At 39.6% G+C, this 26732-nt stretch overlaps 2 protein-coding genes across 5 annotated transcripts; both read left to right on the forward strand.

Moving 5' to 3' along the window:
- The first annotated feature begins 2100 nt into the window (after window positions 1-2100).
- On the forward strand, window positions 2101-3604 carry LOC105929481 (protein FAM110C). The gene has a single exon (XM_036147153.1). The coding sequence runs from the start codon at window positions 2299-2301 to the stop codon at window positions 3313-3315; it is 1017 nt and encodes a 338-aa protein (XP_036003046.1). The 5' UTR covers window positions 2101-2298; the 3' UTR covers window positions 3316-3604.
- A 4900-nt stretch (window positions 3605-8504) lies between these two features.
- Window positions 8505-26269, forward strand: fbxo25 (F-box protein 25). Of its 4 annotated transcripts, none has more exons than XM_012867346.3 (11): window positions 8505-8632; window positions 9974-10154; window positions 17845-17948; window positions 19248-19297; window positions 19427-19519; window positions 19616-19709; window positions 21962-22146; window positions 22303-22485; window positions 22747-22911; window positions 23941-23967; window positions 25418-26269. In XM_012867346.3, the coding sequence occupies exons 2-11, from the start codon at window positions 10030-10032 to the stop codon at window positions 25505-25507; spliced, it is 1116 nt and encodes a 371-aa protein (XP_012722800.2). In that variant the 5' UTR covers window positions 8505-8632; window positions 9974-10029; the 3' UTR covers window positions 25508-26269. The 4 variants fall into 4 exon arrangements, with proteins under 4 accessions (XP_012722800.2, XP_012722801.2, XP_012722802.2 ...); XM_012867347.3 differs by having other exon boundaries at window positions 22768-22911; XM_012867348.3 differs by lacking the exon at window positions 23941-23967.
- The last annotated feature ends 463 nt before the right edge of the window (window positions 26270-26732 follow it).

Below are 26732 nucleotides of genomic sequence, written 5' to 3' on the forward strand. Positions count from 1 at the left end.
GAGTATCAAATAACATTGTGATGCTGGGTGACCATTTCAGGGTCATTGTTTAAGGATAACCTGTTGTTATGGCTGGAGTGTGTAATGTGGCAATTACGGTTATTTTGGTACTGTGAATTGACATGGGGATTTAATTTAGGGGTATGAGATCAAAGGGGACTGAAATGTGCCTTTGTAAGGCACATTTCAAGATTTAAAATCTTGTGTATTTTTTCTTTCCCTTTCACAATTGTGTGCTACTTTTGATTCTCTATATTTAAAAAAAATCCCAATAAAATACACTGACGATGTTGGTTGTAATGTGATAAAAAAATATCAAAATGTTTAAGGGGTAGGAATACTTTTGCAAAGCACTGGAATAATTGTGAAGAGCTCTAGTGCTAACTGTAGGTGCTACTATTTATTTGATTATTGCCATGAAAATGCCTTTTCATGGAGCAGAACAGTGCAAATGTGTTGCAGTGGCTTTTGTCTGTTGTTTTCAGTACAATTAAAGAGGATGGACCCATGTGTTCCCAGTTACTCATGTTTCCCTGGGCATATCTTGTTTTGTTGAGTAAACCTTCGAGCTCTCCCAAAAGAAAAGAATGGTTTAGAGTAGCCTGGCAAATAAATAAAGTCATGACACAGAAATGCGCACTTTAAGTTTACTAGAATCAAATTCGATTTTCTCAGAATGTTTCAAAGAACAGAAAGGCATCCAAAGCAGAGGGGGCAAGCAGCAACAGGATTCAGGCGGGGTCAGAAAATGGGCAGAGTAGAAATGGGGGGGAGGGCTGGGACTAGCAGCACAAACCCGGCCTATCCTCAAAGGTACACCTGGAAATAACACTGGCTTTTGCAAACTCTTGAAACAGAAGAAGCATATGTTGACAAAATAACCTACTTTCTTATCCAAATAAAACTAGATACATTTTATTGCCTCAGATTTTATTTCCGAAGCCTATGTTTCCCTTTTTCCCACAAAGCTCATCACTTTTACTCGGCTTGTGCACCCCTGGTGGTAAAATGTGCAAAACCACAAGAAGACTGATCAGGAACACCGAGATAGCTGTGCAGGAAGTCTGGGGAGATCAGGTGACAGATCTGGCCTAAAATGCAGGGAAAGTGGGAGTGGAAAGAAACACAGAACGGTTATCTTCAACAGGAAAACTGGGTCATATTCAACACTGTATAAACATGTATCTGACACTGTATACCAAAATAATCATAGATTGGACCTGGATAGCTCCAGTTAACAAATATTTGAGGCCTTTACAGAATTTCCTGATTAAGGCTGAGATTGAATAATGAACAGGTGGACTAATCCGGTGACATCAGACAACATTTGGTTGCTCAGTATCGTGTTTGTGTGCATCAAAGTAAAGGGGGCTGAATAACAATGCAGACCTCACTTTTCAGATTTTAATGAGGAGAAATAATTTAAAGCATTTATCATTTGGCTTTCACTTCGTAACTATGTGTTACACTAAAGTTTGTGGTTGTAACTTGACAAAATGTTGAAAGGTTTTAAGGGATGCAAATTTCCAACTTGGGTTGTCCAGCAAGAGAGTCTCTTTCATTCCAGGAAACTAAGCCCTCACGTCACGTATCAAAAATAAATCTACAACCGTTTTACCCATCAGGGAATTTCAGAAGAAAAATTGTAACATTTTCAACAAATACCCTAAGAAAAATGCACTTCCTAGTATTGCCCAATAATTTTTTGATTCTGATCACTGCTCACCACAATCTACCTTCCTTTATTCCTTTATTCCTTTATTCCTTGCATTACTCATCGTATGGCCACATATGCCCAAGTATGTGTAACGTGTTTTTTACGCAACATTTTTACTGGAAGGATAAGCATTATTTATGAACGAGTCAGTTTTCCAGGTAAACCCCCCCAGTAAACTGGGGTGTTTATTTGTTTCCCAGGGGCGATAAAAGGAAGTGATGTCAGATGAAAACTGGTTTGCTGACCAATTAAGCCAGTTTATGTGTCGCGTTGAGCAACAGGTTAAAAGACACGCATCACTACTTGAAGAGGAGGTGGGGGGGGGGGGGAAACGTCTGCAGGGGTTTCAGCTTTCATTGTTCTCAGTATCAGGTGTACTTTGAACAGGGTTGTGTTTGGTTAAAACTACTCCTGCGCAGGATGGGTGGGGTGAAGGCATGTGTGTCTGAGTAGACGAGGTGAAGCCTCCTGTTGGGATTCATGCTCAGGCAAAGAGCGGGCTTGAATGGAATCCTCTAGCTGTGACTCTGGACTGTAAAGCAAGGGATTTCTGACTCCACGGACCAATCTGCGAGAATAAAATGGAGACAAATAGTGACACCACCAAAATCCTTGAGAAGGGTCCCGAATACCTTCGGAAGCAAATGGAACTGGAGAGCGAGGCGAAAGGACACATGAGTGCTGTGATGAGACTCGCCGCGAGTAAACCAAAGTACGTCAAAAGTCAGCAAGTGGTCAACTCCCACCAGGAGCCCGCGATCAGTATCGGTTCAGCATCTGTGAGTAGCACCGGGTCTTCCAACCGAAGCTCAACGCGTAGCGGGAATCTTGTCCCTGGCAGTAACCCGTCTCTGCATAAAGGTGTTGCAGAGCTCTCTTTACCGGTGCAACTACTGCGATCCAGCACTAAAAAAAGACGTGACTCCCTTCTGCTTTACAGGCAGAAGTGTGACTTACTCCGAGGGTCAGGAGTCAGTGAGCAGAGGCGGCACATAACTAGACAGCTGCCACTCAGTTCTGCGAATAGGCCTGTTCGATTGCTTAAAGCTGCTGACAGGGAATGTGTGTTTGAGGAGAGCAAGGAAGAAATCAGCGCACCGGCGGGGAAAGCACAGGAATGTAGCTTCCGTGTGGTTATTTCTCAGCCAGAGGACGGGTCTAATGGAGCAGCAGAAGAAAGCAGTGACAAGTCAGCAGCTGGTGGTCTTGCAGTTCCTGAGATTGAAAGGAGGTCCGGCAAGGGAGTGGGTCGCTCCCACTCAGATATCAGCTCCAGATACTCCAAAAACTTTGCAGACTTTGATGCATTTTTCAAGTTCTGCGGCCTGGACGGCGAGGTGATCGACTCCTTGGGGAGGGAGAATTTCTCGGCGCGCTCTGACGACATCGTAATAAACATCAGGAGCGTCAGCCTCTCCACATCCGACGATGGCTTCTCCAGGGACAGCGGTGACAACGACGGGCTTCTTGAGGACGAGTTGCACGACAAAATACGGCAAGGCACATCGGTTATCGAGCGCAATGCCCGTATCATCAAATGGCTGTATAGTTGCAAAAATGCTTCGGAGACTGGAAAAACGTTACGGGACCTTAACTGACTGCTCAATAAAAGCTACAGACGTTTGTTTTTTTTTTTGGCAGATACTGAAATGACACTGATTAACCTCTGACCATATAATAAATATCCCCAACTGAGGGGTCAAGACTGTTGGAACAGTCTTAAGCACAACTGACTAAGATCTGTGGGATTAAAGGAGCAACTGGTAATACTGATACCTAGTATTGCAAATTGGAACAATGTACAAACACAGAAGCCGTACATGGTGAAAAGCCATTTCTTAACGATCCGTTGGTGGTGTGAAACATTAAATTTTTACTTCCACAGGACAGGTATATGATGTATTCTGTTCTATTTCTGGTCCGCTTCTCTTACTGACTTCCATGTTTGCAAGCTGCTGCTCTTTTGTCAAGATAAAATACCAAATGATGCGCTCTATTTTGGGAACCCTGGGAACTCTCATATGATTGGCTCAGGAACCAGGAAGTAAACATGGGTTACACTGCACCGAAGTAGTTCCGGACCGTACCTCTAGGTTTGAAAGGGGAAAAACATGACTAAAGGTGCGTTCACACCGAACGCAAATGGTGCCACAATGTCGTCATCTTTGTGTGCTGGCGCAGCCGTCTCCAGTCTCCCACGTACTTTTTCTGGACTTGTCACAGTAGTAATAACTGTTTGAGTCATACAACTCAGGTCAACCGCAGAAAACAGCTTCATCTCCGTCGCAGTCCTTCACTCCACGTCACAACCACATCCAGTTCCTGGTTGGTTGTTGCGGCGTGACAAGACACAAAAGTTGAGATTTTTCAACTCCAGCCACTGTCACTTCGCATCCATTGAAAGTGTCGTGTCGCCCTGACTTCGCTATAATCGCCAAAATGCGTCGCTAGAATTGTTTCTGTGGCCTGGCTTTGCGTTGCATCACTCCTGTGTTTCTCCTGTACATAGGGGTATCATGTAAATCTGTCGCTCGGGCTACCACATTCATGTTCGGTGTGAACGCACCTTGAGACATTGTTGATGGAGAGGACAAATTATTTATAGGGAATGTTACTTACATCCCAGGTGACAAATGAGAATGATTTACGTTGCGTTTACAGTAACTATCTTAGTTATTGCTCCTTTAAATAATGAGTTGCTGCAGCTGTTTACAAATATTTTCGCTTTCATAAAAGATCACTTCTGTTGATATTTTTGCAAACCAATGTCGGTTTTATTTAAGAGCAGCGGAACTGCATTTTTCATTGTGCCTTACAAAGAACGTTTGTGGCTGAAAGCTATGAAAATGTAACAGGCTAAAAGTCCCCTAATCTTAGCTCGGTTACTTTTAACAGCTATTAGATTGTATCTCCTCATAATTTTGTATTAAATTTATAAATGCTTAAAGATATCTGTAAAATCCTTGCAAATGGTAGTAATTATACATTTTAGTATGTATTTAAAGTACTGCAATGTAATTTATAATTAAAACAAGTTGGATTTTCCTGCATTGTCTGCTATAACTAATGGTGTTGGGAAATGGTAATTGTATCAGGGTGAAAGGCTAAAAGCTCTCAGATTTGGGATTTTTGCCAGAACCATTTCTGGGGGGGATGTTCATAAATTCTGAACATTCCAATCACCTTAAACATGAAAGGGGCTCAGGTTACAGTTTACGTAGTGTGCCTTTAAGCCTCATAGTCTGATGAGTGCACTCTTCATTTTCCCAGGTGAAAGGTATGCAGTTCAACACAGAGACTCAGACAAAAGACAAACAGTGTTGTTCAAATAAAGGGACAGTCAGTCTGCGTGACAAACTGGCTCCTTATATGTTAGCGTGGTCAAGTGACAGTGATAAAACAAGTTAGATTATTTAATTTGAGTCTAAGTGAGCTAAAATGCAGGAAAAATTTTATAATTTCCTTAGCCAAGCCATCAACTGGTCCCTTAGATGTGTGAGAGGAATGCCGCTGGTAATCTGATGGGTTTATGTCCAGTGACCCGTTGAAACTGTATCCCTACTTACCTCCCAGTCTTCCCCTCCTTTGTCTCCTCAACACATTCCCCCATTTTCTCTCTCGCTGCCAAGTTTCTATCCAGCTTGTTTTACCCTTAGCGAGTGTAAAAGGAAAAATACAACTGGTTGAGTACAGAGCTTAGGCCACGTTAACACCTACTGTTTTATTGTTATTTAGATTTTGAAAGACAGAAACTAGTTCCATGGTTTGCATCAGAGTAGGTGAAAACATTTATCAGTTGTAAAAATACCTTTCACTAACGTCTAAAGTTGTGTCATAATTTAGCCATAAGGTTGCCAGGTTTTAAAGTTGGTTTTAAAAGCGATCCATTAATACCTCAGGGGCATGTTGCCTGTTCCTGCGTTCTGACTCCAATGTGTCCTTAATCCTAACCCAAATCATAGTTAAACCACTATTTCTTAATCTTTTAATCCAGACTGTGTACCATTCAAACAAAGCAAATAATTACTTAATTAAAATTTTTTGTGCAATTCATGGTAAAAGATATGCCCTAATCACGCAAAAAGAAAAAGTTGTCCTGTTGGCAGCCAGCTTAAAAGTTACTTTATTACATTTTTGCAAAATCTATCAAGACTAAATTCAAACATGTCAGTCCCTTTTTTTTTTGCTATGTTGCTGCAAAGTGTTATTTAAGGAAGAGGAAATTTGCTGTCTTGAAAGCAGGATTTCTGACCCACATGCCTCTGGTTACACCACATAAGGCATGAAGATCGATTTGTATTTTACGTGTTTTTTCCCCTCTCTTGATTTTCATGATTCAAATACAATTCTTTATTCAAAGGTGCTGTTTTATAAACTTCTGCAGCAGAGCGTGGCATCCGTAGGTGCAAATGGATTTCTGGAATGTTCGACCACAATGAAACTCATGAAGGCACTTTGCGAAGAGGACAAGGACAGACTCGAATGCTTCATAATGTACATCAAAATCTATCAAAAGTTACTAAGAAATTTATATTTTTTGTTCCTGTTTTGATGTTTGATGTTTTTCTGTGTTTCATTCAAACCTTGTCAGATAAATGTCATTTAGAAATATTTATTGTATGTACAGACAAGGTTATGTTTTAGACCTGGACTTGATTCAAATTCATGTAAACTAGACTATAAGTCTAACAAACGTACAACTTTGGAAAAGATTGAATATATTGCAAGTTTTTTTTAAAGAAAATTATTAAGTAAGGAGTTCCTGCTTTTTATGCCCTCTCTCACCACACTATTTTGTGTCAAACATTCAAAAATCACACTTTTAAATATTATAAAACAGTTTGGTTTATTGTATTGTAACAGTTTTCTTGTGAAAGCACCTATATTAAGACCATAACAGTTTTTCATACTAATTGCAGTACAGTCATTGTTGTTAGGTTTATTGAAATTTTAATTAAAAAAAAGAAGAATTTGAAGGTTTTTGTGCAAATTCAAACATACATTTTCAATTATTGGTTTGATTGGGAAAGTGCCTGTATTTTACAGTGGTGTACAGAAATGTATTATTTAAATTCTATCTTTGTCAAATGAACATTGATTACCATTTTCTTAGATAAATGCAGGAGATAACTGGATGAAAGTGTTTAAAACATGAAATATATCTATGTCTGTATCAATATGTAATATTTAAACTTATATCGTGGAACAGAATTTGACCTGTAGATCCACGCACAAAAGTGATGCTATAAATAGTAAGAGAGAATGATCTGTTTTCAGACATAGAAAAGCTAAAACACTGAAAAGATTCTCAATTATTAAGGAAGAAAAATCTACCAACATAGCTGTTAAATATTCAAATGAAAAATGAAAAATACAGAGCATCACATTCTTCCTGGATTGTCCTGTATCTATCAATTTTACAATTAATTCTGACAAGACACGCTCCTAATGAAATCAATCCCCTCAGCATGATACTGCCATTGCCATGTTTCAAAAATAGCAAGTGATGTGCAGTCATTCGTTGTCATTTACACATAGTATTAAAGTAGGCCAAAAAGTAGTTTTGAGCTCTTTGTACAAGAGCAACTACTCCCACATAAGTGCTTTGTCTTCTTAATGGCTTGTAACAAACTTCAAGTGGGACTTTTTGTGGCTTTCTTCTTGCTACTCTTCCATAAAGGTTGTTTTGTGGCTCACACAACAAACAGCTCCCCTCTGAAAGATGTGAATCTATGCAGATCCTCCAGACTTAACATCTTGCCTTCTTTTCTGATTTTTGTTCTCTGTCAGTTTAGGTGCAGGGCCCAGTCTGGGTAGGTTTACATTTCTTTTCATTTTCAGATCATAGGTTGAGAAGTGCTTTGTCAGATATTCATGTTTTATAAAATAATCCTTCTTTGAACTTCTACACCACTTAATTTGTGGCCTTGCAGTAGAATTCTTTGGTCTTCATGATGGTGTTTGTTTACTGGTGTTCTGTAACTAACCTCAGAGGTGTTCACAGAATCGCTTTATTTAATATAAGAAATTGTACACTTCTGATGGCATTTGGTTTAGCTGGGATTTCTTTGTTTTTATTTAGGGGTATTAGAGTAAAAGAAAGTGAAAACAAATGATCAGCAGTTGTCTTCAGATTATTTTTTTTTTATTATTATAATTGAAAGCCATGTATTGAGTTCTTTCCACGTCATCATAAAGTTATACTTTGTGTTGGTCAATCTATCCCATAACCCATAAAATATGTTCAAGTCTCTGGTGGCAGCATAAGGAAATGTTTAAATAATCTCAAGAGATGGGAATTCCTTTGTAAGGTACTGCAACAATGCAAACATAACATAATTTACTGTGGTGCTGAAGATCTATTGACTAATTACAATTGAAAGAAATTAGAGGTGCAAGAACAATGGTCTGTCAGGGAAAAAAGGAATGTGCATTCACTATATTATCTTAAAAGTCCGTTTTGATATTTGATTCATGGAACATGCACAGCAGCAGAATCAAACCCGTCCCATTAAATGAAAACAACAAAACAAATGTACATGCTAATGCACTTTAAAGCTTCAAAACATTGCTGCACAGATGTTGCCCATCCTTTAGTAGTCCAGTGATCGTGTTCCCATCCCCCCCATCTGCAAAATAAAAACACAAGTGCATGTGCGCAGTCCTCAATCACGTGTAGGCGAAAAGCCCCAGCAAAACAGACGAGATTAACTGACAGCTCCGATTATCCAATCAGATGCGTTGCTCCGGGTAGCAACAGAGTAAATACGAACACTTTGGCCAATAGGAAAGCAGCAGTGGGCGTGAACGAATCCTCGGTTTCTACGCTGTGTTTACTTCCGTCAATATTTCCAACAGCAGGAAGGAGAGCAGAGAAAAAGAGACCAGCCACAAAGCAGCTCCTTGGATATTAAGGTTTGCATGTATTTTTCTTGGAAACCCACACTTCAGTAATGTAGCTATTTATATTACTTATTTTTTCTCATCTCTATATAAGCACGTTAAACCGAGTGACAACTGTTTTTTCATGGTTTTTTTAACGTTAATCGTTGAAGCGGCGGAGGCTACCTTTACTGCTGCTATCACTATGCAAAGGCACAACACCGAAAAAAAATGCGTCACGCACATTTAGATATAGGCTTTTGGAAATTGCTTCTGCTTTGGCATATTTCCAATGTTAAACCTGAAAATCGATAAGAATAAGCTCATGATTAGGCTTTACAGTCCATTGGCCCTCTCGTTATCTGGCTTAGTGTACTTGCAGCCTTAAAAGTGAGCGTGGATGCCATCAAAGGCTGTTTTCCTCTGTTCAATTCTAAATACTAAAGGTTAGCATTGCATTTTAAATTCGACCAAATCAGATCTATTAATAAATCATATTTAGTTCAGGTTTGGTAAAAACTCCTTTGTTAATGAAACTGGCCAATAATCAAATGTAATGATCTAAAGAAATGACAAATTTAATATTTTCCTATGAAGGATCCTCATTTTATTTTCTATTGTAACAAATGTGACATTTTTTCACTTCAAGCCTTAAATTATTTCATTGCTTTATTAATGTTATAAGCCAGTGGAAAGTCGTGCAAAAATTGTGGGAGTGATCAGAAAAGGATACTTATGACTTTTCCATATTTTGAAAAAAAAATAATAATATGAAAAGTGTGACATACCCCTTTTAAGCATGTTTCTTTCATCTGTAACTTTATTGAAAAGAAGTATACATTTAACAGTTTAGAAAATGATAGGGGAAATACAAAAATACAACAGTTCAAATGCAAATTTGCAGCTGAGGTCCAAATAAACATGTAAAGGTATTTTGCATGAGTCAGTAATTTTACATCTTTGCTGCTACAGTCAAATTAACCAAATCTGAACGCTTTGGCTTTTGTGAAAACTCTTTTGCTTGGGGGGTGACAAAAGCATCATCATGAACACACTGTTCACACAGTGCAGCATGGTGGTAGGAGTATTGTGCTGTCTGGATGCATTTTTTTTTTTAAAGTTTGGTCAGGGTTAGCTGGTCAGTGTTGAGGGGAGGTTTGTTGGAGTTAAATACAGGATAATCCTAGAAGAAAACCTGTTAGTCTTCAGAGGTTCTGAACCCAATAAATGCTGCTACAATGAAAAGATCCCTATAAATAGAGTGGGGGTACTTAGACTTGTCGATTATGGCTCTTGGTAGAATGTGGATATCATTGTGCTAAACACTGTAAATAGCAATCACACTATCCTTTAATTTTCTCGTTAATCCCCTAGGTGTTCGCCGTGGCTGCAGCTTTTTCCTGCCCACAGGCCTTCCTTCCCCAGTTAATATGCCTTTCTTAGGCAAAGACTGGAGGTCACCTGGATGGAGCTGGACGAAGACGGACCATGGCTGGAAGAGGATTGTTTTCTTTGGACACGAGCTGGAGGACAACAAAGAGATAGACCTGAAAGAGTAAGATCATTTTATTACCTGCCCTATATTTGCCTTGACTGACGCGGTAGCTAATCTTCACGCCTTTTATCGCCACTGATGCGCCACATTTTACTTCCCTGCCTGCACAAAAATAGATAGATGTCTCTGTACATGTTTGTCATATTGAAGTATTATTTATTTCCTAAACAATTCAAGCAATTTTGATCTTTGTGCAATTTTCAGAAATGAAGAGTGTTATATTTGATAGCAACCTCGTATTATTTTACAATAATGCATGAATTTATGGAAAGCCTTAGGCCCTCTTTAAACTTCATGGGCAGCATGACGAACCTAAAAGAACATATCTGCTCAAAGATGATGCCATAAATTAGTAAGGGTGAAATTCATAAGCTTTATCACGGTACACTGTTATATCGGGGGGGGGGGGGGGGGGGGGGTTGGGACAACGATACAATAGTTGTTGACATAACATAGTCTATTTTGATTTCCAATTGATGCGATCAATATGATGCAATATCATCTGCCCATCTAACAGTAATCTTTATATTGATATAAACTCACAAAAAAAAATCATCCATCCATCCATCCATTTTCTTACTCGCTTTATCACTCATGGGGTCACGGGGGTTGCCGGTGCCTATCTCCAGCATTTCAATGGGCGAGAGGCAAGGTAAACCCTGGACAGGTCGCCAGTCTGTCACAGGGCGACACAGAGACAGACAGAACAAACAACCATTCTCACACATTCACACCTAAGGACAACTTAGAGAGACCAATTAACCTAACAGTCATGTTTTTGGACTGTGGGAGGAAGCCGGAGTACCCGGAGAGAACCCACACATGCACAGGGAGAACATGCAAACTCCATGCAGAAAGACCCAGGGTAGGATTTGAACCCAGAACCTTTTTGCTGCAAGGCAACAGCAAGATCACCAGTTTACTTTGGTCTCATGCCTTGTGAATTTCTAAATAAAGGTCCATCTAAATAAATTACGATATGGATTGATATTTTCATTTTGCATCGATGTGATTGGATTGTTATCATTTAATCTATATATCGATGTGGATCGATGTATCGTTACACCCCTATAAAATAGTGCTTCAAACAGTTTTTGTGTTTGTTATTTATACAGTATACAGTATACGTTCTATAACAGTATAAATTCTCATTTATACTGGGTTTTTTTTGTTTTTTTTGTATTTGAGTATGTAGAGTTTTACTGCTGAATTAAAAAGTAGCAAGAGTAGCTTAGATCTTAGACTTCAACAGTTCTATCATAAAGTAGATTGAACACAGCTGACTGTCTGCCAGTGCTCTCTAAATGTTGATTTTTGTTGGAGATACTTGTTAGCTTCCCCAAAATCTAGAATGTTTTCATAAGAGGATTTATTTTTCCCTTTTTTATGAAAGTAAATCAAGTGGAGAGAAGGCAGGAAATTAATGATAGCGCTCGAATAGATGCAGTGACGTTATGTTGTGATTACATGGTCAGTATCTCCAACCCTCAGACGACCACCCAGGTTTGGATTCTTAACTGAAGATGCTGTTTTATTACACATAATTCCTCTGCGCTACAGGACTATTTATTTATGTTTATGCCTGGTGTATTGACCGTCCTTCAGGATGATAATGTTAAAACCAAAAGATGTGAAGCAAGTCTGGGATCTGTTTTAGAGTTGTATATTAAAGAAAACAAACACGAAAAAATAAAGTAATAACAGCAGAAGAGAAAAAAATGTCTGATTGCAGCGTACCTTTTGGCCGGTTCTTACCAGGGCAGAAAAACTTTGAACATGTGATCTGCATCACAAAGTTGGGGCCTGTTTAGGCTGGGAGTTCACCATAAAAAAAGAGCTGAGCATACTAAACTGGAGGATGATCTTGTATGAGAAGTAATTTATGGATGTATCCTGTTGGAATAAAAGAGACAAAATAAATGAAGAAAACATCTTAAGTTGGGGGTTTTCAGAATATAAGTATTTATTATGTTTGCAAAGTACTTTGTAACGCTGACTAGCTTCACTTTTACATCTAGGGTTGTGAAAAATGCTCATATGATCAGGGATTTGATTATATACATTATATACATGGTAACAATAGCGGTACAGTGAATTTAGTTGTAGACTAGACTTAGTCTACCAATTATTGGCTCATTGTTAGTTAAATAAGCCAATCACATGGCAGGACCTTGTGCGTTTAGGCATTTAGACACAGTGAAGAGGACTTGCAGAAGTACGAACCAAATAAACATCAGACTCGGAAAGAAAGGGGATTTAAGTGACTTTCAACATGGTTGTTGGTGCCAGCAAAGTTGAGCCGGGTGTTTCAGACGCTGCTAATCTGCTAGGATTTCCACGCACAACCAGGGCTCTGGCTTACAGAGACTGGTCCTAAAAGGAAGCAGAAAACATCCAGGGAGCAGCTGCTGTGGGGATGAAAGTCTCTTGGTAATGTCAGAGGGGAATGGGCAGACTGATTGAGATGATTGAAAGGCAACAGTACAACAGACCAGCTGTGTGGAACATCCTCTCTGAAAGGACATGTTGAACCTTGAATCAGGTTGGCTACGGCAGCAGAAGACCACAACAGCGACCTTTACTGTCAGCTCAGAACAGGAAACTGAGACCAGACACCACACCACAATAGGTCAGTAAGTGAGAATTGGTAAAATGTTGCCTGATTCGATTGCAGCTCATTCATTCAGAAGGAAGGGCAAGAATTTGGCAAAAACATGAAAACTTTGAACCATCCTGCCTTGTATCAGGCTGCTGCTGATGGTATAATTGTGTTGGGAATATTTTCTTGGCACACATTAAGAAATTAAAGTGGCAATAAAACTATATAACTTTTAATACATCTGTCACTGCATACAGTCAGAGCCCCACAAACCTGAATACTGCTATAAAAGACTTATCAGCTTCAATACACCAGTGACATGGAGGAATGCACCTGCACGGCTAGACGGCACACAGTAATTGCATTTAATCATCTTTTGGAATGTGTTGTTATTTATTCAGGTTCTTGTGAAACCAACAGTGGAAAACATGTGTCCACCTACTCTGTTTTTTTTTTTTTTTTTTATTTATTCAAGGTTTTTGTTTGGGGTTTTTGAATATCAATTGCAGTTTATCCCAACAATAAATCCCAGTTCTTATCACATTAGAGACATTTCCCGGATAACGATCTGATAGTTTTCCATCCCTACTTGGGGACCATTTGGGCATGAATTTTTCGCCACAGCAATACCCGCGTGACCACAGTGGGTCTTAAACTGGGATGGTTTCTTCCACCGGGACAATGTCATAAAGCCTAAATCATCTCACAGCGGTTTGTTGAACTGACAATGAGATGAAGGTATTCCAATGGACTCCACAGTAAACAAATTAGAATCTTAAATGCGGTGCAACAAGAGATTCACAGCTAACAAATCTGCTGCCACTGTTTGATGCTGTCTTGTCAATGTGGGCCAAAGTCTTAGGAATATTTCGGACAAAGCGTTTTACAAATGCATGATCCAATAAGGCAAGGCAAGTTTATTTATACAGCACTTTTCAGTAACAATTCAAAGTCCTGTATATGGACATATTACATAGGAAATGAAAAGCATTACATTAACAAAGGAATGAGCTAAGTAAGTCCTTGACTAGACTTCTTTCAATTACATGTTATTTATATAGCATCAATTCAGGATACATGTCGTCTCAAGGCACTTTCCAAAGTCAAATTCAGTCAGATTATACAGATTGGACTCACTCTTTCATACATTAACAAACATACAGAAAGCATAAAATCACATTACTTAATTGTTTCTATTCATACTAAGAGATAAACTAGGTTAATCCTTGGGGGTTTCAGATCTAAAGTTACTTTGTCCAGCTTTTCTAAAGCTACAACGGTAATAACTTATTTTGTTTCATTGTTATAATAATATATTGGTGTGTGTTGGTTAGATGTACAGAATGCAGGAGTAAAAGTTGTTGTCCACGTTTACTTCTCCATGTCCTCAAGCACAGGCCGCTCGCAGTACCAACACGGGCCTGTGTTGGGTCGGCTGGACCACGTTTTCTTCAGAGAGATGCGTTTTTCATCACAGCCCGGTCGAGGCTGGGTTGTACTGTGTTTACTCAGAAGAGAACAAGAAGTAAAAACTTAAACAAAATAGGGATTTCTCACTGAGAAATCAATGTGGTTGCTGCGTTTGCGGTCCGGGAGAGATAAATGATCCTGATGGGGGGGAAAACGACAGCAGATCTCCCAGTACTGTACTTGGAAAGCATACTTATTGTTTTTCCTCTTCTGCTTGTAATACGACTCTTGGTATTCTGTTATCTGCGATATATTTATTGCAACTCTTTGAATCGGAGGCTCGATGTGGTTCTCAGTATGCACATTCAGCGCAATCACACAAACTTGGGACTGTCTGTGGATTTCCTGGAGATTTGTAATGGACCACAGATAAAGAAACATTCACCACACAGATGTTGTGTTTATTCAGTCCCCAGAGCAGACTGGGAGAGAGACATTTGCCCTAATCTGCGAGCTGTTGCTCAGTGTGAATCACAGATGCAAACGATGTATTGCAGTCCAAGCATCACTTGAAAAGACGTACTGACGTTTGCAGTGACATGTATCTGATGTAATGGGCAGCCCAGCTTTGTGTTGCATTAAAACTCAGCTTATCTCACTTTGGTACATGCGTTTTTGTTTTTGTTTCTTCAGCACATTGTGTATCTGTGCAACTGCATTGGCTTATGTCACCGGCATCTGTGAGAGACAAAGTAAAGCATATCTGGAGGATATATTTCGATGTACAGTGGACATCTCAGTTGAAAAAACACGTACTGGTAACGGCACAAGTCTCCCAGGAGTCCCGGCGTCAGCTGGGGACATCTCACCCGGGTCACACTCTGTCCTTGTTTATTGATCGGCCAGCTAACGGTGACTCAGTGCCCCCACGCCCTGCGGTTTCACACAATAACCAGTGACCTCACTCTTCAGACGGCTGCTCTCCAAACCCAGTCCCACTCGGAACGCTAGTGACATCATACTACAGAAATACAGTGGCTGCTGTGTGCTTGAGCTCGGAGAGAACGAGTAAAATGGATATGTCGCTTGTTACATGAAACTACTTCAGCCTGAATGCCTCAGTCTTTGTCATCCAGTCAAGATAAGCGTGCAATAAATGCAGCTATAATGTAGCCATCCACAGAAACAAATGTCTTTCAATCTAAAACCAAGCATCATACTGTTCTACAGTCTTGTTCAACCTTCTGATGGGTTGCAGGAGATACTTGATTCAAATCGCCTGGGTTTCCTTAGAGAGAAAACGTTGACCTATTGGCATAATAAGCTGAACTTCATTGTTTTGTAAGTAGAATCAAATTGGAAGGTATGTAATTTGACTTTTAATCTGTCTGTATGATTGAATCCATCCATTTTCTAACACGCCTATCCCTTGTGCCTATCTCCAGCTGTCAATGGGCGAGAGGCAGGGTACAGCCTGGACATGTCACCAGTCTATCGCAGTGTATGATTGAATTAATTTGAGTATTTCTGTTAAAGGTTGGAAAAAATGTTTTTTTTGTTGTTTTTTTCAAGTATCTTGAGTTTACATTTGTCTCTCCGGGTACTCCGGCTTCCTCCCACAGTCCAAAAACATGACTGTTAGGTCAATTGGCCTCTCTAAATTCTCCTTACACCGCCTCTCGCCCATTGACAGCTGGAGTTAGGCACCAGCACCCCTCTCAACCCCACAAGGGATAGAGGTGTTAGAAAATGGATGGATGGATTGAATGAGATTATATTTGTTACAAACTGGCACTACATAAAATAACAGAATTGAAAAATGTATTATGTTGGTTGCTGAAGCGAGTATAAAACGCCCCGGACAGTTCGCCAATCCGTCGCAAGGCTCACGACCAATCAGATGTTAAAAAAAGGATCTACGATAATGTTATTGTTTGCAGGGTTCCTTATCCATCTAAATGAAAAGCGGTGCCACAAGCAGTTTTAATATCTCAGCGAAAGAAGTTGCAGTGCAAGTTTTGCTTGCTGAGGTCCAGCTCCTATGAACATAGTGATGTTGCAAATGTTCATCATGAAAATGTTCTAAGATCATCATCCTGAGATCATCAATTTAAGTTGTTAAGAACATGTTTGGGGACCATCATAGTAGTTTTTCTTTTTTTTTTTTAAAGATTAATTATGAAATTATGAATTAAGAATTCCCCCCATTGGGTTCATTCTGACATAAATAACCCCCAAAGGCACAAATTGTATTAATTCCAAAGAAATTACGTTGAAACCTGTAAATTACACGTCAAGTAATGCAGTGTACAGTGATGATGACAAAAAAAAGTAGGGTATAGCTGCCTTCCGGCTGGCTGCAGTGCTTTCTGATCACATGCCCAGCTTCCGCCAGTGGATTTTTGATGCATGGAAACTTTAATAATAATAATAATAATAATAATAATAATTGAACTTTATTGATCTCACAATGGAGAAACTTGGGCTACACACCACGCTCAGCCCTTTGATCTGCGGCTTGAATGTATTTAGAGGAAATCTAGTAAAGAAAAGGAAGTTATTTATGCAGATTAGGGTTAAATGATTGTTTTGTTTTAGGCTATAATGTCTCAGCATGGAAGTATTTTTTAATTTTTTTTGTTTAGGGTGCGCAGGCTTTTTTTTCTTTTAAGTTAGAGTTTTATTTGTAGTCCTGTGTGTTTTCTGCTGCTTTAGAGGGTTCTGCCTGAGGTACAAAAACAAAATACAATCTTAATCTTAAGTGTTGTGGAAGATATTTTTATGTTGGTTGAAATAGGAATAGAAAAAGTATGGAAACATAGTCCTGATTCCCTGTCTTAAACTTCTACTTGGATGTTATATTAAGGTAGGATATAATATTTAGAGTGTCCTGTGTTCATGCCCTGCACATGTATAACGTATGTGGCCAGCTGGACTCTTACTTCGCTTAGTGGCCACATCAGGTCTATTTATTTAGAGGCTAAGACACTGAAGCTCGGGGAGAGCCCTGTGGATGTTATGTAATGGTAAATAAACTGGATTTATATAGATTCTCTGGTCGCTTCATATTTCTGTTCAACACATACATGTGAGATGTTTCCTGTGGGAGCTCTTTAAATGACAGCCGATGACAGGCTAAGGTCAGCTGCCAAAATGCTCCGATTGTTATTATAAAAACAATGTTGCTGCTTTAAAATGCGTGCCAGAAATAGCAAAGGTCAGATAGCTCTTTGTTATTTCTGGCACAATGGAAACGTTAATGCTTGGAGCTCTGCGTGTGACATGTTTTGCCTGCTGTCTGAGAAAAGACTGAGTCACAGTTTCTCAGTCTCGTGGATGTCTGCCATCTGCAGCGTCTCCTCCGTCGTGCAGACAGTTCCCTGTCTGAATTTGTACGACTCCTGATAGCTGGCGTGTATCTCCTGCCGTAAATCAATAAAGCGGGAGGAGTTTAACGGCACGTTTGTCTGTGGTTTCTTTGGCTTCGGAAAATGTTCTCTGTAAACTGATAATATAGCAGCTGGCCCCCTGCTCACGGGCTACAACTGAAAAGTTAACCAAGTTGTCTTAGAAAACCGTTGCATAGTGGAGTCTTTACAGCGCCGTGTTGTGAACCTACTGATCGAACCTGTTTCTACTATTATTAACTCCATACAAAAACTGTTTCCTCTGTGCGAACAGGCTCTGCAGTGACAACAATGAAAATCTGTTTGTCGGAGAAGTGTGTGAGCTCGCCAACACCAAGAGGAAGAAGGAGTTCTACAACAATAACACCAAATCCCAGTGTGAGTTTCCGACACCGTGCGGGCTCAGTGGGGCGTCTGCGGTACGAACGTAAAAGGTCTTGAGCATAAAGTTGCATGTCTAAAACAAAAAAGGAAGATTTGAACGCTAAATGCCAGTCTTGTAGGTCACAAAATAAATGTTTACGTTTACAGCGTTCTCCATACTTATTGGTACTCCTGGTAAAGATGTGTAAAAACAAAAAGGGATAAAATGAACAACTCTTTTATTGCAATAACTTAATTTCACATAGACCAAAAATAAAAATGCAACCTTAAATGTAAGATGATGTGTTCAATGGGTAAAACGTTTTGTGCAAAATACCCAGAAACCCAATTATTGGCAAGTCTGCTGGTCAGGTTTGTACAACTCCCTTTTTCCAGTAGGAGAGCGCTTGGTCTTTTTGTGTAGCATTTCAAAAGGTCGGAGCAAAGAGAGAGAGAGGGATCGTTGGCCGTTTCCTATTTGCACAATTTCTCTAGATCATCCAGAACATCACAGATTCCCCACCGTAGTTATCAATGGGCACAAGATGCTTTACCACATGCTCACTGTTTGCTTCACTCTAAACCAAACTTGGACTGTTTGTTACCAAAGAAGCGAAACGTCCGTCTCATCTAACCAAAGCATACGTTAAAGTCCAGTCAAGGTTTACATGTTTACATTTGTGAAGGTAGGATAGAGAGGTGTTTGTTCTGGTATTGTTCCCAAACGGCTCGGAGATGCCGGACAGGTCCTATTTAACGGTTCCCAAATCAGCTCAAAGGTACGGTATAGACTATAATATCTGAAAAAACATTAGTTACATTTATTTTATTTGAGTTAAGATGTTCAGTATAGTCCGTTACTAGTGGGTTTTCCTAAAAATGTTTCTTTACATTGATTTATTTTCTCCACTCAATAAATTCACTCAAAGGCTAGTTTTTTTTTTTTGTTTTTTTTTTTTCCTTTTCTGTCTGAGATGATGCTATTGCTGCGAAAGATTAATTTATTTGAAAACCTTTGAGGCATCCATACCAAGTGAGCCAATAAAAATATTTGTTGTTCCAGAGCTGCAGTTCCATCACGGTTAAGATCTGCATCCCGCACATCGAGATAAACATGAGAAAGTTACCAAGAATGCGTTGAGTTTCTTTGCTTACAAGATGACGGCAAATGAAAGCAATTCTGGCTTTCATTTGCGCAGCACATGACGCGTCTTTCAAAAAAGAAATCTAACGTACAGTTCCCCCTGTGGAGGTTTTGATCTGCAGTGTAAGCAAAAACGCATGACCACTGTTAACATATGCTTTGTATCTCAGTTGTTTTTAGAGATAAATGGATCTACGTGCAGAAAGGAAGCACGAAGGAAGTGAGTACTGAAACCCTGTTATTATTTTAATATTTTCATGCTGCCAGAGTTTGCAGCGTAATCACATTTTCTCACTTAACTGCTCACTGTGCTGTGTGTTAACACATCTTCGCTCTTGTGTGTCAACAGCGGCACGGTTACTGCACGCTCGGGGAAGCTCTCAACCGACTCGACTTTTCCAGCGCTATCCAAGATTTGCGACGATTTAACTATGTTGCAAAGGTGTGCAATGCAGGTCACCTTTTTGTCGTTTGTAAATCTGTGTCTTTTCTTCTCACCGTTTCTCTCTCTCTCTCTCTCCGTTTCCGTTTCCCACAGCTTTTTCAGCTGATCGCCAGGTCTCAGTTGACATCTTTGAGTGGAGCTGCCCAGAAAAACTATTTCAATATACTGGAGAAGATTGTACGAAAGGGTAAGAGGAGCTGACCCTTACACTGAGGTGTTTAGTTGATGTTTGTTACCTACAGGCCTGCTGACGGAGCTGGAATTGACACCTAGGTGATGGTTTTTGGTGATATTTTATAGCAAACAAGCAGAAGTAGGATTTAAAGAACCTCCCCAATTTACAGCACTTTGCTATTTGGTTTATTTCTGCACTGGGTTCAGAGGGGTTGTGCCAGATACATGGTGATGCAAACAGACCCATCAAGCCTAGTAGATATGGGAGAAATCTGCAACTATTTTTGTGTCCAACTACTTTTTTCCCTTCTTGCAATCACAGCAGATATAGTGAAGTGTTTAAAAAGATGTTTTACTTTTCAAATATGATTTTAATTAATGAACTCCAGCCCCTGTCCCGGGGAAGGTACGTCTAAAAACTTTAAGAACAACTGGCTGAAAGGGTCATGTCATGATCGTGTCATTAAATCCTCTTAAAAATGAAAAACTGTCTGGTTCCAATGGCCACCTGGAACCAAACCAAACTAAAGTGCCTTGTTTGGCCCCTTCCCACAGCCCCACCCTCAAAATCATGAGTTTTAAACACAATTTAGACATTTTCATTTGTTTAGAAAATGGATTTTCAAAAATATCAGGAAGGCCACACTGAAATATGAGATGAAGTCTACTTTCTGTGCTATCCCTGATCCATGTTTTGTAAAGTCAGTAGCACAGGAGATTGTTTGATTCCCTGTTTATCTTGTTCGGCACCAAAATTACCACCGATTTTAGTAACCAATCTTTTGAGATTTCAAAGCAATTGTACCTCTCTGTAATCTACATAAATGGAGCAGTTCTCAAATGACGTCACATTTTCCCCTGAGACAGCCGATGTCCCGGCTGGTCGGACAGGATGAGTGCAAATTACATCGCCAACAACCGCAATACTAACCATTTTTGAAAGATCAAGATGTCCCAGGAGCTTCATATCAACCTGCTTAAATGCACAGAAGAGCAGAAATGTTGGTTAAAATGCAGAGGGCTCAAAATGAGCAGAAAGGAAGCAGTATTAGTTGAAAGAGAGGCTGTCCTCTCCTCTCTCACAACGGATCAAACTTGAGGAAGAAACCCGCTAAATCCACGTAGAATTACAGCTGATGCTAAGAAAAAATATATGTATTGTTGCAGGCCTATGATATAATTTTTTTATAGAGCTCATTGCTGAAAATAGCCAATCATCCCACTGTAATCAGACACTCAGATCCCGTCTCCTCTTCACACAAACACACACACACAAACAAGATCACTGTGAGACAAACATCGATTTTATCCATGAAAAGAAGCAGAAGACCAGCAAGAAAACCACCACAGCCGCTTCTAATCATCACAAATGCACGTATTCAGCTGGTATTTATACACACCAGGACTTTTACTGCTCGTGAAATAGTTGTGCTGCGCGTTAATCAGAAAAAAAGGGTTTCTATTTGGAAAAGAAGCGAAGCCCAAACAAGCAACTGCACGTTCAGAAACAAACCCAAGAAACCGAAACCACAGACTCTCGAAAGCTACAAGTGACTTTGGAGAAAATCGAGCCCAAAGTTGCTGATAAGCGGACTAAATGCACCACTGAAGCTCACGTGAACAGCCATCATGGATTGTATGAAGTTTTAAAGCCGCTGAGAAAAAGCCAAATAACCGTGTCGTACCTACACAGGAGCTGCAGTCATTGGTTTCAGGTCTGGATGTTGAAGCGTTGGCTCCTTACCACCGAGAAAATGTAGAGAGCACATTTAGCAGTCTTTGGTCAGATTCCACAGTAAAGTCCTCTCGGTTACAAGATCGTATCCAACACTGACACTTCTCTGCAATTCCTCTGGGTTTTTGGAAAATATGTCTAAATTTAATAATTTGACGTCATTTCAGGAATGTCCCATACGAGTGGACCTTTCCCTAAAATGTCTGCATTCTACGTTTCCTTAATTTCAGCTAACTGCTTCAACACAGAATGAGGCCTTTTGGTCAAAGGAGCAATTTTTATTGGATCACGTCAGCCATTAGATGGACATGTAAACTCTAATTAAATTTTCCAACAGAGTCCTTATCATAAACCAGCATCCCTTGTGGGCCTTTATAGAGTTGTGTTGCATAAAAGTAGTGTACATAAATAGGTTTGTCAGTAAACCAATAATGTACCCTAAGAATCAAGATTATTGGTCTTTGCTTGTGTTTTCTGTAAGATTCATCTTTTTTTTTTTGTTCTTTTTAATTGTTCAACCTTGACTTCAGTCCTAGAGGACCACTACAATCCACGCCTTGTTAAGGAGCTTCTTCAGGACCTGAGCTCCACACTCCACAGTCTCACCATCCATGTTGGCAGGTGTGTCCTCGTGGGCAACGTAAATATCTGGTTGTGCCGCCTGGAGACCATTATTAAATGGCAGCAGGAGCTCAACAACATGCAGATCCCAAAGGTAGGAAACATGTTGCAAATATATGTCCCCTAAGCTTAAAAGAATTTACTATTTTAGATTTAGTCATCGCCCTACAGATCCATGTGCAACTGTGCGAAGCAGATCAACCTTTACAGTTCCAGTCTAAATCAGTTTTTGTTCTCATTGTCTCCCAAGCAAATGTACACCGGGATGTCTTTCAACGACTTGCCGCTGCACATGCATAACAAGATCCTCTGCAAGTTGTCCGACGCCTGTGACATCATCAACCTGGGTCAGGCCACGCCGACGTTGCACATCCTCAGTGAGAACTGGACGCTGTGGAAGAAACTCTGTCAGTTTCACTTCTCAGACAAACCGGTGAGAAAGTTACACATTTGTTTCCCCCATAAATGAATTTAATCTGCAATGGCTTGAACCGGTTGGCGTCTACAGGATGCCATTTTCCTGTTAGCCACAAGAGGGCAGCGTTGCCACAAATATATCTAACTCCATTCACTCTGACTACAGGAGCACCCAGGAAAGATTGCTGTTAATTATGAGTTGCTCCGGTGTTAATTATACGTCTGTCTCCTGTGATTTTAAGTGATTGTTTCAGTGCTTTCCTTTTTTGGTTTGTGGGCTTCCACTGCTCATATGCAGTTCTGCAGGAATTTGGGTCTAACCAGGGGCGACAACGTGGACTGGAAGCTGATGTACTTCACCCTGCAGAAGCACTACCCGATGAAGGAGCAGTACGGCGACACGTTGCACTTCTGCAAACACTGTAGCATCCTCTTCTGGAAGGTAAACAAGACAAGGCAGCCCGTCCAAATCCGAGACACATTACATTTCACAGTGCTTTTTGTTTAACGGTTTATTAGTTTAGATATTTATTATGCCAGGGGCTCTATTTCTAAGGAAGCTTTGTCTTTTTTTTGGGAGGAGGGGGGTCATTGTTGAGTAATTAGCCAAGTGAAATGAGTGGTTTCAAACTACGCATTCTAATATCAAAATTGGCTTTTCTATTTTATGCTTATTGACAATAATTAGGAGTCATGCAACAGTTTGAACTAGACACTGTAGAGGACAGGATCATTGATTTAGGTGAACTTGTTTATGCTACACAGATGTAAGCTGCTGTTCACAATGAGCTGCACTGTTTCCAGTAGACTCTGCCTTATCTTTGCTGAGGAAACTGAAGAATCCATGCAATTGTTTGTGTTTTTGGAAACCCCAGAAAGCCAATCTTTGGGTTCTGTGTTGCTCTTTACAGCATCTATCAAAATGCAGTTTTTGAAGTTTGCTTAATGAAGTGAATCACAAATATCAGCGCACATGAGCCCAGCTAATACTCCTAATCTTTGTTGTTCATCAGAGCGGTGGATTTTATGAACTTGAATGCTTGCGTGTTTTTTTTTTTTTTTTAAAGGTTCACGTGGAGAAATATCTTGTTTGTATTCAGTTAAACTTAAAAAAAGTGGCAAATAGTTTATTTCTTTTCTAGTAAACATTAAATACCTGTTTGTTTATAACCCAAACCGCTCCCTTTTCTTAATTTGTTTACTGGAAACTAAATGTTACCGTAAACTGGACAACTTCCCTGGTTCACTTTCTGGAGTCGGTGAAGTTATTTGGTGAATATTTCATTTATTTGAAGAACCATAACAGTAACTTTGAGTCAAAAAAACAGTTTCCTTCTTTGCACCAGTTGTTACTTTCCTCCTCAGCTGCTCCCTGTATGGTTTAACTCTGCCTTCTTTGCATCCTTTTCCTTGCTTGCCTCCCTTCCTCCCTGCCTCTCTTCCTGGTCCCCCGTCTCCCTGACTCCTTCAGGATCGCCATGTGGCTTTGTTCCTCAAGGTACTCCGTGTCCCGTCCCGCCTCCGTTCTACCTGTCGTTCTGTTGTCCGTTCTTCACATTATGACTAATCTGTTTCCACGGGTTGAGCCTTGCCGCGTGCTGTTCCGGATTTCTCTTGATCTTATCGAGTTTTTTCTTCAGTACTGTTTGGAAAAAACAGCTGCATTCTTTTCATTGTGTTCTTATCTTTTCACTTTTACCAGTTTGTTTTTGTTCGATCTCTGTTTAAAAAGGCCACCAGCTGTCTCCTAATCTAACATAAATCTTTAGATAAATGTTCATCCCTGTGTGCCAATATCTAAATGTGGTTTACAGTAACTATATCTTAGTCTACCACTGTGTTTCTTTAAGTTATTCTTAGATATTAGATAGTTTCAAATCGGATTGTATTTTAAGATGACTTAAAACGTTAGTTTTTTTTTTTTTTTTCTGCTTGTGCTTTTGAACCAGACAGCTTACAAAATTGTCACTTTTCTGAACAGACAACCAGTTAACAATGCTTTTGTACCCTACAGCATTTTAAACTAATCTAGGGTGTAGTTTTATAAACTAGTGACAATTATTTGAATAATTTCCTGTCTAGAGAAACACCCTCTGTCTAACTGACTTAGTTGTGTAAAGGCTGCGTTTTTACTTATTTCAGGTGGTTTGGTAGTGAAACATGCAGGAAATTATTATTTTTACTGGAGATGGACTTCAATACCTCCGTCTGCCATTTATAAACATGAAACATAGCCTCATGTTTAGATTATTTCTCTCAAACCAAGTAGGTTGAGGGAACCACAGAGTATTTATACACAGCCACAAACTTCAGGGTATTTATTTGGATTGCAGGTGACAGACGAGCATAAATGGCAACTATTTGCAAAGTGGAAGGAAACTGATGTATGGTTTTCGAAACTGGATGCATTCGTTTTTATTTAGCCCCCTCGAGGCAATACTTTGCTGCAATTACAGCCGCGAGTTCATCTCAAGATGCTAATTTTGACTATTATTCGCAGAATAACTCAAGCTAATACAGATTGGGTTGAGAGTATCGATGAACATGTATTTTTAAATATTCCCAGGTCTGGACTTTGATGTAAACCAATCCATTATAGCTCTAGCTGTAGGTTTATAGTTGTACCGCTGGACTGAGCTCAAGTCTTTAGCTGCTGCTAGAAGGTTTTCTTCCAGGATACAAGAATTGCTTTATATTTATTGCTGGTGCAGCAACTTTCTCCAGTTTACGTAGGTATTTTTTTTTTTATTTATTTATTTTTGTTGTTTTTAATGACAGTGTGCACATCCCGTAGCTGCCTCTATACACCCAAAATAAAAAAAGGTGACAAGTAGCTAATACACCTATCTCTAGAAACTTAGTACATTGAGTCAATGTATTTTTCCTGTCACTACTCTCTCTGCTGGTTAGCCGTCATTCTCACATTCATCTTGTTTGATCTCCCTCAGGACTTTGGCCACCCGTGCACCGCCAATGACCCGGACAGCTGCCTGATGCCCATTTCTCCGCAGCACTTTATCGACCTCTTCAGATTTTAAACCCTCCGCGTTGCTCTGCGACTCGACGTCCGTTGCTCTCCGTCCCGTTTCGAGTGTGCTTAAAAACACCTCGACCGTTGTTTACCCAAATAAAAATAAAAAAAAAGGGCTGAAACTGCACGAAAAGGATTTTTATTTTTCAGCGCACAAACATTTCCAAACATAGAAAGGACTAAATGTGTGGCTTTTTTTTTTTTTCTGTTTTTGTTTCATAACTTAAAAAGATAATTTATGTTTCAGCACAGATGTTCGTCCTGAAGAGACAGAAAAAGGCTTCTCTCTATAGAGGGAATAAAATTATGTAAATTATATGAAAGGAAAAAAAAGTATATTGAAGGATTTTGTGTAAAACATGTTTTAGCCCGTTGTTGGTAGCTGAGTATTCATTGAATGGATGTATTAAGATTTACAGAGAGCTATTTATTCAGTAGGGTTTAATTGCTTCCTGATCTGTTTCCAGTGGTCTTTTTCTACAGTAACGGCTCGTTCGTCGTGTTTGACTCTTGTTTACAGACTGTTGTCCTTTGTTGGCTAATGTAAACCTCCGTTCAGTGTACATCGTTTTCTACTGCTGTTAGGCGTCTAAAGTGGCAAACACAAAAAAAAATATGACTGTTTAAGGGAGGGAAATGACTTTTTTGAACTTCTCTTCCAACTTTTGTAACATCCCTTTACATCCCAATCCATATTCTTGAAGGTACTGTTGTGACTTTTCCAGTGTGGGAACCAGCTTTGAATTAATAAAAGTGTTTCTAAAACCTGCTTGTTTTGTTTTGCTTTTTTTTTTTTTTTTTATGGCTTTGATGCTGATGTACTGAAGCTTGATGGTTCAGATTTAGCTCTAATTGATTTAACAAAACAAAAACACTGTACAAAAGATGGCATTTAAGGAAGGTTGGCAGACTAGGAGATCAAGAAAATAAATAAAAAATGATTTTGATATGATCTTCATATCAAAATGCGTAATTTGAAAGAACTGTTTCTTGAGGAAACATGACTCTGCTTCTTTTTTTTCTTTTTTTTACACTGGAAACCATAAACGTGTGCCCAAGCTGGTGAAACCAAAGCGCCCGCTAACTTCTTATACCTACATCAAAGAAATCTGTCTGATTTCTGGTGACTTTTGTATTGTGTGAAAGTGCTTAACAGATCCTTGAGTGAGCAACCATGGATCAGTGTTAATCTGGCTTTGATTATAGTTCAGTTCCTTATATTTAACTTTTTA

This window comes from Fundulus heteroclitus, chromosome 15 (genome assembly GCF_011125445.2).
Source record: "Fundulus heteroclitus isolate FHET01 chromosome 15, MU-UCD_Fhet_4.1, whole genome shotgun sequence".
In the NCBI taxonomy this organism is placed as follows: Eukaryota; Metazoa; Chordata; class Actinopteri; order Cyprinodontiformes; family Fundulidae; genus Fundulus; species Fundulus heteroclitus.